We start from the raw sequence: 15,578 nt of genomic DNA on the forward strand, positions 1-15,578 counted from the left end.
TGGGTGTCACTGGCAAGGTCAGCATTTGTTGCCCATCCCTAATTCCTTGACAACTGAATGGCTTGCTAGGCCATTTCTGAGAGCAGTTAAGCGTCAACCACATTGCCGTGGGTCTGGAGTCACATGTAGGCCAGACCAGGTAAGGGCGACAGATTTCTTTCACTAAAGGACATTAGTGAACCGGTTGAGTTTTTACTATTGGTGGTGGCTTCATGTTGAGACTAGCTTTCAATTGCAGATTTAAAAAAAATTAATTACATTTATAATTGAATTTAAATTCCACCAACTGCCATGGTGGGATTTGAACCTGTGCCCACAGGGCTTTGCCATGGACCTCTAGATCATTAGCTCAGTGACATTACCACTACACCATCTAATGAATGAGAATGAATTGAGAGCAAAGCTGATTGGCTTATCATCAATACATGAACCCAGCATAACTCTGAGCCATGAATTATAAAGCATTATTTGCAGATGTTTGGCACCAGGTCATTACCCATCCTTATTTAAATGATCCAGGACAGTCTCTAATCCCAAAACCAGTGAGAGTCAGGGAGACGGGAGCAAAAATTGTGTTGGGAGACTCTCTGCTAATGATGCAAGGAAATGGCCCCAGGTGTAGAGTGCGCGCTGGGCAGGGGCTTTGGTAGCTGATGCCGGTACTGGGAGGGAGAGCAAGGCCAGGGCTGGGAACCCCAAAGGACTCTTTGTATGGTCTGGTGGAGAAGTCTTGCTCCTCGTGGCTCACAAGGATTTCACAGAAAAGTAATTAAAAAGAAAAACTTACCCAGCAACCACAGCCCTTTTGGGGAAAGAATTCCAGATCTCCACTACTGTTTGTGTGAAAAAGTATTTCCTGATTTCACTCCTGAAAGGTCTAGCTCTAATTTTAAGGTTACGCCCCTTTGCTCTGGACTCACCCACCAGAGAAAATAATTTCCCTCCATCGAACTTACCAAATCCCTTCATCATATTAAAGACTTTGATTTACCCCTCAACCATCGAAACTCAAGGGAATACAAGCCAGGTTTACCAAATCTGTCCTCATAATTTAACCCTTTAAACCCAGTACCATTCTGGTGAATTTGCACTGCACCCTCTCCGAAGACAATATATCCTTCCTGAGGCTCAGTGCCCAGAACTGAACACGATACTCCGGAAGAAGGATTTTCTGGATCTGACTCCTGGTGCACTGGACTACCTGAATGCAGGAAGTATTGAAAAGCAGGCAGGTCAGAACACATACCCCTATAAAGGAACCTGCCCAAGCTTGCTCCATTTAAATGAATGGATGAAATTCAGGCAGGTTTATTTTCAGGCATGTTTCGCACCTGCCTGATTTCCCAATATTCACTGCACCATGCAATCAAGCACACCTACATACAAAGCAAGGAACATTGCCCTTATTATTTCTTCTCTATTGTTATTTTTAGTCTTGGTGACAATGAACATGATTGATCTTGGTTTTTTGTCTAAGTATTTCATTTTCTTTTTAAAGTTGGAATTGTAGAATGCGTATGACTAGGGTGAACAAAGAACAAAGAAAATTACAGCACAGGAACAGGCCCTTCGGCCCTCCAAGCCTGCGCCGATCCAGATCCTCTATCTAAACATGTCACCTATTTTCTAAGGGTCTGTGTCTCTTTACTTCCTGCCCATTCATGTATCTGTCTAGATACATCTTAAAAGACGCTATCATGCCCGCATCTACCACCTCCGCTGGCAACGCGTTCCAGGCACCCACCACCCTCTGCGTAAAGAACTTTCCACACATATCCCCCCTAAACTTTTCCCCTTTCACTTTGAACTCGTGTCCCCTAGTAATTGAATCCCCCACTCTGGGAAAAAGCTTCTTGCTATCCACCCTGTCTATACCTCTCATGTGGTGCAAGTGGTTAGCACTACAGCCTCATAGCTCCAGTGACCCAGGTTCAATTCTGGATACTGCCTGTGCAGAGTTTGCAAGTTCTCCCTGTGACTGCATAGGTTTTCGCCGGGTGTTCCAGTTTCCTCCCACAGCCAAAGACTTGCAGGTTGATAGGTAAATTGGCCATTGTAAATTGCCCCTAGTGTAAGTAGGTGGTAGGAGAATGGTGGGGATGTGGTAGGAATATGGGGTTAATGTAGGATTAGTATAAATGGGTGGTTGATGGTCAGCACAGACTCAGTGGGCCAAAGGGCCTGTTTCAGTGCTGTATCTCTAAATAAATAAGGTGATGAGGCCAATCTTAATTTTTACACTACACAACATACATTCATTCCCTTTAAATAAAAGCACATTATGCAGTCAGTTAGCAAATCTTATTTGTTGCTTTTAATTAACAGGACCTGGTGCCAGCGGAAATTCTTGTTCATCAACGTACTGTGGACCTTATGTTAATTCTGAGAAGGAAGTCAAAGCCATTGTTGACTTTGTCAAAAATCACGGAAATTTCAAAGTCTTCATTGATGCTCACAGCTATTCCCAGCTTTTAATGTTTCCTTATGGTTACACTACAACTAAGCCAAAAGACTACGAGGAGCTGGTAAGTCAGGACTTTTCTACAGCAGCATCAGTTGCAACAGGGCTCAGGAGCCATTTGTGACCGACTGTTCATTTAGCCGTGGTCCTCCATCAACTTGCTGCTCCATGTGCCTCTGGGCCTGGCTGTGGGATGTTGACATTCGGTTCCTTTCTCACTTTCTAGCTAAAGGCAAGATGGTAGAGTTCCCCCAGTTCCCATAAGGCAATTGAAAGGGTCCCATTAAAGTAAATGCAGACCTACTAATTTCCTTTGGACAAACACCTGTTAATTGTTAAAGGACAGTAACATGAATTTAAAATATGGAGGTGATGTTTAACATACCTGATGATTTTATTTTTGAACACATTACTGATAGTGGAGAGGGGCATACCATTGATATTTCCAAAAGTGGGTATTCAGAAAGCTATTGACAAAGTTGCACATTATAAATTAATGGTGAAGATACAGAAGCAGAGATTATGAAGTAAACTATAGTGCTGGATAGAAAATTGGCGTAAAAGAAGGAAGCACGGGTAGTCATCTGCCATTTCTTATAGTGATGGTTTGGAGAGGAATTATTGCTAGCAAATTCTCCAAGGTTGCAGGTGGTATCAAAATAAGGACAAATAATAAGGAGCAATATAATCAGATTCAAAAAACATCTAGGCCTTTTAAGGCATGGGACCAACAGGTGGCAAATACAGTTCAGTGTGGATAAGTGAGAGAAAAGAAACTAAAGGAGGAATATGTGTTAAGTAGAATAATGTAATTGTGTTTTGATAAGGAAAGAGATTTAGTGGTTGCAGTAGTTACATTTATAATCACAATTTTGTTAAAAATAGTGATCAAAGGATAGCTTGCAGTTAATTTTACAATGCCATTAATGCATAGAAACCGGGGAGATTGTTCTCCTGATCACCTGGATAAGTAAATCAGAGACACAGGGTATTACTCTCGGGACATGGGTTCGAATCCCACCACAGCAGAAGGTGAAATTTAAATTCAATTAATAAAAAATCTGAAATTAAAAAGCTAGTTGAATGATGGCCATGAAACCATTGTCGATTGTTGTAAAAACCCATCTGGTTCACTAATGTCCTTTAGGGAAGGAAATCTGCTGTCCTTACCTGGTCTGGCCTACATGTGACTCCAGACCCACAGCAATGTGGTTGACTCTTAAATGCCCTCTGAAATGGCCGAGCAAGCCACTCAGTTGTACCTAACCGCTACGAAGTCAATAAAAAGGAATGAAACCGGACAGACCACCCGGCATCAACCTAGGCACTGGAAATGACAACGGCAAACCCAACCCTGTGGACCCTGCAAAGTCCTCCTTCAAACATCTGGGGGCTTGTGCCAAAGTTAGGAGTATGACTATGTCAGGCTGTTGCTTGACTAGTCTGTCCCACAGACTAGTCAAGCAACAGCCTGACATAGTCATACTCACGGAATCATACCTTGCAGACAATGTCCCAGACACTGCCATCACTATCCCCAGGTATGTCCTGTCCCACCGGCAGGACAGACCCAGCAGAGGTGGCGGCACAGTGGTCTACAGTCGGGAGTGAGTTGCCCTGGGAATCATCAACATTGACTCTGGACCCCATGAAGTCTCATGGCATCAGGTCAAACATGGGCAAGGAAACCTCCTGCTGATTACCACCTACCGCCCTCCCTCAGCTGATGAGTCGATACTCCTCCAAGTTGAACACGCCTTGGAGGAAGCACTGAGGGTGGCAAGAGTGCTCAATGTACTCAAGGTGGGGGACTTCAATGTCCATCACAAAGAGTGGCTCGGTAGCACCACAACTAACCGAGCTGGCTGAGTCCTAAAGGACATAGCTGCTAGACTGGGTCTGCGGCAGGTGGTGGGGGAACCAACAGAGGGAAAAACATACTTGGCCTCGTCCTCACCAATCTGCCTGCTGCAGATGCATCTGTCCATGACAGTATTGGTAGGAGTGACCACCGCACAGTCCTTGTGGAGACAAAGTCCTGTCCTCACATTGAGGATACCCTCCATCATGTTGTGCGGCACTATCACCATGGGATAGATTAAGGACAGATCTAGCAATGCAAAACTAAGCATCCATGAGGCGCTGTAGGCCATCAGCAGCAGCAGAACTGTACACAACCACAATCTGTAACCTCATGGCCCGGCATATCCCCCACTCTACCATTACCATCAAGCCAGGAGACCAACCCTGGTTCAATGAAGAGTGCCAGAGGGCATGCCAGGAGCAGCACCAGGCATACCTCAAAATGGGGTGTCAACCTGGTGAAGCTACAACCCAGGACTACTTGCGTGCCAAACTGCGTAAGCAGCATGCAATAGACAGAGCTAAGCGATCCCATAACCAACAGATCAGATCTAAGCTCTGTAATCCTGCCACATCTAGTCGTGAATGGTGGTGGACAATTAAACAACGAACTGGAGGTGGTGTCTCCACAAATATCCCCATCCTCAATGATGGGGGAGCCCAGCACATTAGTGCGAAAGATAAGGCAGAAGCATTTGCAACAATCTTCAGCCAGAAGTGCCGGGTTGATGATCCATCTCGGCCTCCTCCTGAAGTCCCCAGCATCACAGATGCCAGACTTCAGCCAATTTGATTCACTCCATGTGATATCAAGAAACGACTGAAGGTACTGGATACTGCAAAGGCTATGAGCCCTGACAATATTCCGGCAACAGTACTGAAGACCTGTGCTCCAGAACTTGCCGTGCCCCTAGCCAAGCTGTTCCCATACAACTACAACACTGGCATCTACCCGGCAATGTGGAAAATTGCCCAGGTATGTCCTGTACACAAAAAGCAGATCAAGTCCAACCCGGCCAATTACTACCCCATCAGTCTACTCTCAATCATCAGTAAAGTGATGGAAGGTGTCATCAACAGTGCCATCAAGCAGCACTTGCTTATCAATAACCTGCTCAGTGATGCTCAGTTTGGGTTCTGCCAGGGCCACTCAGCTCCTGACCTCATTAGAGCCTTGGTTCAAACATGGACAAAAGAGCTGAACTCAAGAGGTGAGGTGACAGTAACTGCCCTTGACATCAAGGCAGCATTTGACCGAGTATGGCATCAAGGAGCCCTAGCAAAACTGGAGTCAATGGGAATCAGGGGGAAAACCCTCTGCTGGCTGGAGTCATACCTAGCACAAAGGAAGATGTTTGTGGTTGTTGTAGGTCAATCTTCTAAGCTGCAGGACATCACTGCAGGAGTTCCTCAGCGTAGTGTCATAGGCCCAACCATCTTCAACTGTTTCATCAATGACCTTCTTTCAATCATTAGGTCAGAAGTGGGGATGTTCACTGATGATTGCACAATGTTCAGCACCATTCGTGACTCCTCAGGTACTGAAGCAGTCCATGTAGAAATGCAGCAAGACCCGGACAATATCTAGGCTTGCGCTGATAAGTGGCAAGTAACATTCGCGCCACACAAGTGTCAGGCAATGACCATCTCCAAGAAGAGAGAATCTAACCATCTCCCCTTGTCATTCAATGGCATTACCATCGCTGAATCCCCCACTATCAACATCTTAGGGGCTACCGTTAACCAGAAACTGAACTGGAGTAGCCACATATATACCATGGCTACAAGAGTAGTTCAGAGGCTGGGAAACCTGCGGCGAGTAACTCATCTCCTGACTCCCCAAAGCCTGTCCACCATCTATAAGGCACAAGTCAGGAGTGTGATGGAATACTCTTCACTTACCTGGATGGGTGCAGCTCCAACAACACTCAAGAAGCTTGACACCATCCAGGACAAAGCAGCCCGCTTGATTGGTACCCCATCCACCACCTTCAACATTCACTCTCTCCACCACCAACACACAGAGGCAACAGTGTGTACCATCTACAAGATGCACTGCAGCAATGCACCAAGACTCCTTAGACAGCACCTTCCAAACCCACGACCTCTACCAACTAGAAGGACAAAGGCAGCAAATGCATGGGAACACCACCACCTACAAGTTCCCCTGCAAGCCACACACCATCCTGACTTGGAACTATATTGCCGTTCCTTCACTGTCGCTGTTTCAAAATCCTGGAATTCCCTTCCTAACAATACCTACCTCACATGGACTACAGCGGTTCAAGAAGGCAGCTCACCACCACCTTCTCAAGGGCAATTAGGGATGGGCAATAAATGGTGGCCTAGCCACCAACACCCACATCCCAGGAATGAATATTAAAAAAAATCTAAGCGTAGGAATATTATTGACATTGAAAGGATACGGAGGCAAATAGGTTTCAGATATCATAAGTTATCGGAGAGGGTGTCAGACTATGGGTTTTGGGGAAAGGTTGAGAAGGTTTGGCTTATAATTTTGAAATCTCTTTTGCAAAGAAAATATCATTGAAGTTTTCATCCATATAAACAATGGTGAAGGCATCAAACATCAGGGGACATAAATTAGGAGTTAGTTAGGTGGAGCCCCTTTCACCCAAAGTGAGAATGGAATTAATGGGTATGGTGAGAAGGTGGATAAGTGGGCTTGGTCTCCACAAAAGAAACATATTTGTTCGGCCTAATTGTCTTTGCCTGCTCTTAAAAATTAGTGTTCTTATATATTTACCTGGTTTAAATAATAAAAGTGCCCCTTTCCTGCAGCTTGAGCTCAGCAGGAAATCCACCACTTCTTTGGCATCAGTGCATGGAACAGTGTACAGATTTGGACCCAGCTCCACCACAATCTGTAAGTATATACTTGCACTAAAGAACAATGCAAATACATTCAAAAAGATTTTGAACCCATTATAAACCTTGCACTCGAATTCTTATAAATGCTGGTTTCTGGTCCTGTATGTTGCTACGCTACTGAAGGGTTGGGTAAGTACCTGGTGAAAAGTTGGATAAATGTGTTTGAGAGATATGATGTGATGCTATTCCTTAGACACTGGTATCAGCTAGTTTGACCAGTGGTCTTTTCTGCTCCTGCATATTATATTGGAATAACTTTTAAAATAAAAAAAATCATCTATTGGTCCCAAATGGCTTCCCATATGGCTCAGTGGGCAGGATTCCTGTTATAAATAACATTTATTGGATACATTATGAGTAATTTGAAACAAGACGTGTGGTTAGTACAGCATGCTTGGGAGTAAGGTGACTTTGGACCTATGGTTCCCAAGCTCTCAATCATTGGGGTTTTCCCTCACATCAGGTCTAGGTCTATTGTAGACTAATCAATTGATTGCTGTGATTAGTCAGAAACTCCATTATTGTTATATCATGCAACTACCAGGATGGTAAAGACAAACTAGGTGGACCTTGGTCCTTTTTGTCTATCACTTCCTACGTTTAATAAAATCACTAGTTGCTTATGCGGGGGGGTGGGGGGGAGGGGGCGGGTGGTGGGGGGTGGGCGAGGAAACACAAGCAGTAATCCGTTCATGTATAATTCTGGTTGCCACACTTTAAAGGGACATCAATGAATTGAAAAGGGTGAGGCCCTGACAGCATCTCACAAAGTTTACCCAAAGGTCAACCTGGTCATAGAGGCAACAGGGCCAAGTTAATCTTTAGGTTACCAAACAGCAGTTAGTTGAAAAATACTGGATGCTCCTCTTCAGCCATACTTATGCCCCTTCCTAATACTCTTCCCTTATTTGGTGTCTATTCACTATCTATCACTGCTCCAAATGTTATTTTGCATGTAACATAGGAACATAGAAAAAAAAGAGCAGGAGTAGGCCATTTGGCCCTGCAGGCCTGCTCCACCATTCAAAAAAGATCATGAGTGATTGTCTAATCCAGTATCCTGTTCCTGTTTTCTCCCCATATCCCTTGATCACTTTGGCATTAAGAAATATATCTAACTCCTTCTTGAATATATTTAATGACTTGGCCTGCACTGCCTTCTGCAATAGAGAATTCCACAGGTTCACCAGCCTCTGAGTGAAGAAATTTCTCCTCATCTTGGTTCTAAATGGCATACCCCATATCCTGAGACTGTGACCCCTGGTTCTGGACTCCCCAGCCATCGGGACCATCCTCCCTGCATCTAGCCTGTCTAGTCCTGTTAGAATTTTCTAGGTTTCTATGAGAGCCCCTCTCATTCTTCTAAACTCTAGTGAATATAGGCCTAGTCGACCCAATCTCTCCTCATACGTCAATCCTGCCATCCCAGGAGTCAGCCTAGTAAATCTTCTTTGCACTACCTCCATGGCAAGAACATCCTTCCTCAGATAAGGAGACCAAAACTGCACACAGTACTCCAGATGAGGTCTCACCAAGGCCCTGTATAATTGTAGTAAGACATCCTTGCTCCTGTACACCAATCCTGTTGCAAAGAAGGCCAACATACCATTCACTTTCCTAACTGCTTGCTGCACCTGAATGCTTGCCTTCAGTGACTGGTGTACAAGGACACCCAGGTCTCGTTGCACCTCCCCCTTTCCCAATCTATCACTATTCAGATAATAATCTGCCTTTCTGTTTTTACAACCAAAGTGGATAACCTCACAGTTATCCACGTTATACTGAATCTGCCATACATTTGCCCACTCACCCAACTTGTCCAAATCACATTGGAGCCTCTTTGCATCCTTCTCACAGCTCACATTCCCCACCCCCCCTGCCCCCCCCAGCTTTGTGTTGTCTGCAAACTTGGAAGTCATTAATATATATTGTGAATAGCTGGGGCCCAAGCACTGATCCCTGCGGTATCCCACTAATCACTGTCAGCCACCCGGAAAAAGACCCATTTAATCCTACTCTCTGTTTCCTGTCTGTCAACCAATTCTCAATCCATGCCAGTATATTACCCCCAATCCCATGTGCTTTAATTTTGCACACTAACATCTTATGTGGGACCTTATCAAAAGCCTTCTGAAAATCCAAATACACCACATCCACTGATTCCCCCTTATCTATTCTATTAGTTACATCCTCAAAAAACTCCAGTAGATTTATTAAGCGTGATTTCCCTTTCGTAAACCTATGCTGACTTTGTCCAATCCCGTTTATGCTTTCCAGGTGTTCTGCTATCACATCCTTTATAATAGACTCTAGCATTTTCCCCACTACTGATATAAGGCTGACTGGTTTGTAACTCCCTCATTTTTCTCTCCCTCCTTTTTAAATAGTGGGGTTACATTTGCCACCCTCCAATCTGTAGGAACTGCTCCAGAGTCTATAGAATTTTGGAAGATGGCCACTAATGCATCCACTCTTTCCAGGGCCACTTCCTTTAGTACTCTGGGATGTAGATTATCAGACCCTGAAGATTTGTCAGCCTTTAACCCCATTAATTTCCCTAGTACTTAAAAAAAAAAATACTGATTTCCTTCAGTTCCTCCCTCTCATTAGACCCTTGGTTCCCTAACATTTCTGGGAGGTTATTTGTGTCCTCCTTTGTGAAGACAGAACCAAAGTATGCATTTAATTGTTCTGCCATTTCTTTATTCCCCATTATAATTTCCCCCATTTCTGACTGGAAGGGATCTATATTTGTCTTCATCAATCTCTTTCTCTTCACATATTTATAGAAGCTTTTACAGTCAGTTTTTATGTTCCCCACAAGTTTACTCACATACTCCAGAATTCAGCAAGGAGGACAAAGAGGTTAATTAAGTAGGGGAAAATAAACTGCTCCCAATCCTCAGACTTGCTGCTTTTTCTGGCCATTTTATATGCCTCCTCTTTGGATCTAATACTATCCCTAATTTCTTTTGTAAGCCTCAGTCAACTGCTCTATAAAAATACAAAGTGATTCCTGTATAAAAATACAAGTTATCCTTCAGGGTCGTGTCTGAACCTTTATTTTTTAATGTTATCTCAGGGACCCTAAAAGTTTCTTATAATTGCCTGAAGTTTAAGAGGTAATTTTCCAATACATCTTTATTAAGGTTTAAAAATAAGCAGCAGACTTGAGTAGTGATGTATCACCTATTAAGCCATTTCCCTTCTTTTATAAATGTCACATAATCCATTATCATTTTGTTTTAAATACTTAAAAAAATAATCAACATTTAGCAATACTTTGTGATTCTCTATAATTCCAGGCAGATATAAGTGTCATCTGAAATTTGAATTAAAGACAGTCATCAAGTGATAGTTTATATGTGGTTTTTCTTTGAGGCCATCAAAATCCTCTATTTCTTTCCTCCTCAATCACTTCATACAAGTCCTGCAGGATCATCAGTCTTCCATAACCCAAAGGGAGGTGGACAGCCTTCTCTCAGACAAGGTTGTGCTATCACTGAAATGTGTTATCATCAGTCTAAGCAAAGAGGCAATAGTCCTTCACCCCAAGAAATTGGAATGTTTTACAAATCCACCAAAGGGAGCAATGGAAGGTAATTGGCAGTGATCAATCCTACCTGGGGAGAGAAAACTCCTGACTGCCCAGGTCTGAATGAACTGCAAGCAGTTTCTGATACTGAAGAATAGAAACAGAGCATCAGTAAACTTAACACAGCCATCAATTTACAAAAGCAAAATACTGTGGCTGCTGGAAATCAGAAATAAAAAACAGAAAATGGGGGAAAATACTCAGCAGGTTAGGCAGCATCTGTGGTAGGGAAACAAAGTTAATATTTCAGGTCGATAACCTTTCATCAGAACTCAGCCAAGAGGATGGGGTAGTCACCTGCATCCAATACTTTTTTAAAGCCGCTTTTTAAAAAAAGAAAAATGAAGTTCACAAGACCAACCTGGGCCTCACACTCCCTCTGAATTCCACCCACCCAACTTACCTTTGGGGAAGCACTGGGCATGTACTTGGTACTTTTCCCACACTAAAATGTATGTGCAATTGGCAATCCAGCATGGAGTATTAAAGGTACAAACCCAAATCTCAGCATGGCACAATTATAATATTTATTAAATGGCTATATTTATTTGTTTCCCCTTTAGATCAGAACAGTGGTTCATCCATTGACTGGGCTTATGACTATGGTATCAAGTATTCTTTCTGCTTTGAACTGCGTGACACTGGTTTCCATGGCTTCATTCTACCAGCCGATCAGATTATTCCAACAGCCGAGGAAACCTACCTGGCTATGATGGACATTTTTGACCATGCCAGACAGCATCCCTATTAAAATAAATTCAAAGCATGCTGCAATTCTGGTCTAAAGGGGTCATTCATCAGAATTGAGTTTTATTAAAAGTAGCTTCTCTTGAATAAAAAGGTTCAAAATGTAATTTGTGTTTATACTATGACTACCACACAGTATCTAGTCCCGAAATACATTGAGTGATACTTTATTCTCTACCATCAAACCAAGATTTCTAATTTCAGAGGCATTTTATTCCTTCAAAATTAGGTCATCAGCTGCATGGATATCTTGTGCATATTTCCTTTATATAATGAAGCTATACTTGGGGGATTCAGTGGTGCACTGGCTATTTTTGCTGCCTCTTGCCTCTGTAATCTTAGTTTGTATGTAGTATAGACTTCTTGGAATGGTCCTCTCTCTGACCTAGGCGCATCATGTGAAATGGCTTTGCAGGGTCTCAATTCAACTTCTGACACGCATGAGTACTCAAAACAAAACTCCCCTAATTTGGGACTGGTACTGTCATGCAGAAAATGTCTGGTGTAGGAAATAGAAATGTCATACCTCCTTGACTTCTTTGAGGAAACGATGCCCCAACTTTGCTTGTGGAAAGCCTTACAATGCATTGTATTTAGATTTCCAGATGCCATATGGCACAGTTCCACATGACAGGCTATTCATTCATCATGAAGCTGTAGTGATTCAAAGTAATGCTAGTAATCCAGAGACCCATGCTAATGCATCTGGTTCACAAATGTCCTTCAGGAAAGGAAATCTGCTGTCCTTACCTGGTCTGGCCTACATGTGACTCTAGACCCACAGCAATGTAGTTGACTCAAATGCCCTCTGAAAGGCCGAGCAAACCACTTAAGTTGAATCTAACCACTACAAAGTCTGAAAAAAAAAAGGAATGAAACCTGACAGACCACCTGGCATCAACCAAAGCACTGGAAACCACAACAGCAAACCCAGCCTTGCCGCCCCTGTAAAAGTCCTCCTTACTAATTGGGGGCTTGTGCCAAAACTGGGAGAGCTGTCCCACAGACTAGTCATGCAACAGCCTGACAGTCATACTGTCAGCATCATACCTTACAGCCAACATCCCTGACACCACCAATAGCCTCCCTGGGTATATTCTGGCCCACTGGCAGGGCAGACCCAGCAAATGTGGCGGCACAGTGGTATACAGTCAGGAGGGAGTTGCCCTGGGGAAACCTCAACATCGACTCTGGACCCCACAAAGTCTCATGGCATCAGATAAAACATGGGCAAGGAAACCTCCTGCTGATTACCACCTACTGCAAACCCCCCCCACTCTCCCAGCAGATGAATCAGTGCTTTTTCATGTTGAATGGCACTTGCAAGAAGCATTAATGGTAGCAAGGACACAGAATGTACTCTGGGTGGGGGACTTCAATGTCCATCACCATGAGTGGCTCAGTAGCACCACTACTGGCTGAGCTGGCCGTATCCTAAATGACATTGTTGCTAGACCGGGAACCAACAAGAGGGAAAAATCTATTTGGCCTTGTCCTCACCAATCTGCCTCTCGCAGATGCATCTACTCATGACAGTGATGGTAGGAGTGACCACCACACAGTCCTTGTGGAAATAGTCCTGTCTTCACATTGAGGATACCAACCATCGCGTTGTGTGGCACTACCATGGTGCTAAATGGGATAGTTTTCAAACAGATCCAGCAACTCAAAACTGGGCACCCATGAGGCGCTATGGGCCATCAGCAGCAGAATTGTATTCAACCACAAAACTGATGAAAGGTCACTGACCTGAATTATTAACTCTTGCTTCTCTCTCCAAAAATGCTGCCAGACCTGAGCATTTCCAACAATTTTTTGTTTTTATTTCAGCTTTCCAGCATCTGCAGCATTTTGCTTTTATTACAATCTGTAACCTCATGGCCCAGCATATCTCCCACTCTATCATTACCCTTAAGCCAGGGGACCAACCCTGGTTCAAAGAAGAATACAGGAGGGCATGCCAGGAGTAGCACCAGGCATACCTAAAAATAAGGTGTCAGCCTAGTGAAGCTACAACACAGGATGCATGCCAAACAGCAGAAGCAGCAGGAGATAGACAGGGCTAAGCGATCACACAACCAACGGATCAGATCTAAGATCTACGCAGTCCTGCCATATCCAGTCGTGAATGGTGATGGACAATTAAACAACTAACAGGAGGAGGAGGCTCCACAAATATCCCCACCCTCAACATCAGTACAAAAGACAAGGCTGAAGCATTTGCAGCCATCTTCAGGCAGCAGTGCTGAGTGGATGATGCATCACGGCCTCCTTCTGAGGTCCCCAGCATCACAGATGCCAAACTTAAGCCTATCCGGTTAACTCCACAGGATATCTAAAACAGTTGGATATGGCAAAGGTTTTGGGCCCTGACAACATTCCGGCAATAGTACCGATGACCTGTGCTCCAGAACTAGCTGTACCGCTAGCCTGGTAAAAATGGACAGGCACATGTATGTCCTGTACACAAAAAGCAGGACAAATCCAAACCGGCCAATTACCACCCTATCAGTCAACACTGAATCAGCAAAGTGATGGAATGGGTCACTGACATTGCTATCAAGCGGCACTTGCTCAGCCATAACCTGCTCACTGACGCTCAGTTTGGGTTCCATCAGGCCCACTCAGCTTCTGACCTCATTACAGCCTTGATCAAAACATGGACAAAAGAGCTGAACTCAAGAGGCGAGGTGAGAGTGACTACCCTCGACATCAAGGCAGCATTTGACCAGGTATGGCATTAAGGAGCCCTAGCAAAACAAGAGTCAATGGGAATCAGGGGGAAAACTCTCCACTGGTTGGTATCATACCTAGCACAAAGGAAGATGGTTACGCTTGTTAGAGGCCAATCATCTCAGTCCCAGGACATCACTGCAGGATTTCCTTAGGGTAGTGTCCTAGACCCAACCATCTTCAGCTGCTTCATCAATGACCTACCCTCCATCATAAGGTCAGAAGTGGGGATGTTCAGCACCATTCGTGACTCCTCAGATACTGCAGCAGCCAGTGTCCAGATACAGCAAGACCTAGACAACATCCAGTCTTGGGTTGATAAGTGGCAAGTAACATTTGTGCCACACAAGAGCCAGGCAATGACCATCTCAAACAAGAGAGAATCTAACCATTTCCCCTTGATGTTCAATGGCATTACCATTGCTAAATCCCCCACTATCAATATCCTGGGGGGGCGGGGGGTTACCATTGAACAGAAACTGAACTGGAGCAGCTGCAAAAATGCTCCGGCTACAAGAACAGGTCAGAGGTCTAGAATTCTGTAGTGAGTACCTCACCTCCTGACTCCCCAATGCCTGTCCATCTACAAGGCACAAGTCTCCACTTGCTTTGATAGGTGCAGCTCCATCAACACTCAAGTAGCTCGACAGCATCCAGGACAAAGCAGCCCGCTTGTTTGATACCCCATCCATCACCTTCAACATTCACTTCCTTCGCCACAGACACACAGTGGCAACAGCGTGTGCCATCTACAAGATGCACTACAGCAACTCACCAAGGCTTCTTTGCTAGCACCCACCAAACCCATGACCTCTACCACATAGAAGGACAAGGGAAGCAGTTACATGTCAACACCACCACCTGCAAGTTTCCCTCCAAGCTACACACCATCCTGACTTGGAACTATATTGTCATTCCTTCACTATCGCTGGGTCAAAATCCTGGAACTCCTTTCCTAACAACACTGTGGGAGTACCTACACCAAGGACTGCAACAGTTCAAGAAAGCAACTCACCACCACCTTCTCAAGGACATTAAAGCTGGGCAATAAATGTTGGCTTAGCCAGCAGCACCCACAGCCCATGAATGAATAAAAAAAAATCTTGGGTTTAAAGAAGAAATTACTTAAGGGCAGAAAACAAAACATTCATAGAGCTACACTGGAATCATTGTTTGATGGGGATGGGCGGTGGTGAGGCGGCATTGAATGGAGTACCTAGCGATTGATGTTGGGACACTATGGATTCTAATTTAAGTCAGTGACTTGGATTCAGAAACCCAAGCTAA

General features: G+C 44.2%; 1 protein-coding gene across 1 annotated transcript in view; it reads left to right on the forward strand.

Annotated features, from left to right (window-relative positions):
* LOC137385032 (carboxypeptidase A1-like) overlaps window positions 1-11,598 on the forward strand; it is a 29,296-nt gene extending 17,698 nt beyond the window's left edge. Inside the window, exons 9-11 of the mRNA XM_068059778.1 lie at window positions 2,326-2,525; window positions 7,127-7,211; window positions 11,375-11,598. Of these exons, the coding sequence (XP_067915879.1) occupies window positions 2,326-2,525; window positions 7,127-7,211; window positions 11,375-11,562 (473 nt within the window). The 3' untranslated portion in view covers window positions 11,563-11,598. The remainder of the gene's footprint in view (window positions 1-2,325; window positions 2,526-7,126; window positions 7,212-11,374) is intronic.
* Window positions 11,599-15,578: the final 3,980 nt, after the last annotated feature.

Source organism: Heterodontus francisci, chromosome 27 (genome assembly GCF_036365525.1).
Source record: "Heterodontus francisci isolate sHetFra1 chromosome 27, sHetFra1.hap1, whole genome shotgun sequence".
In the NCBI taxonomy this organism is placed as follows: Eukaryota; Metazoa; Chordata; class Chondrichthyes; order Heterodontiformes; family Heterodontidae; genus Heterodontus; species Heterodontus francisci.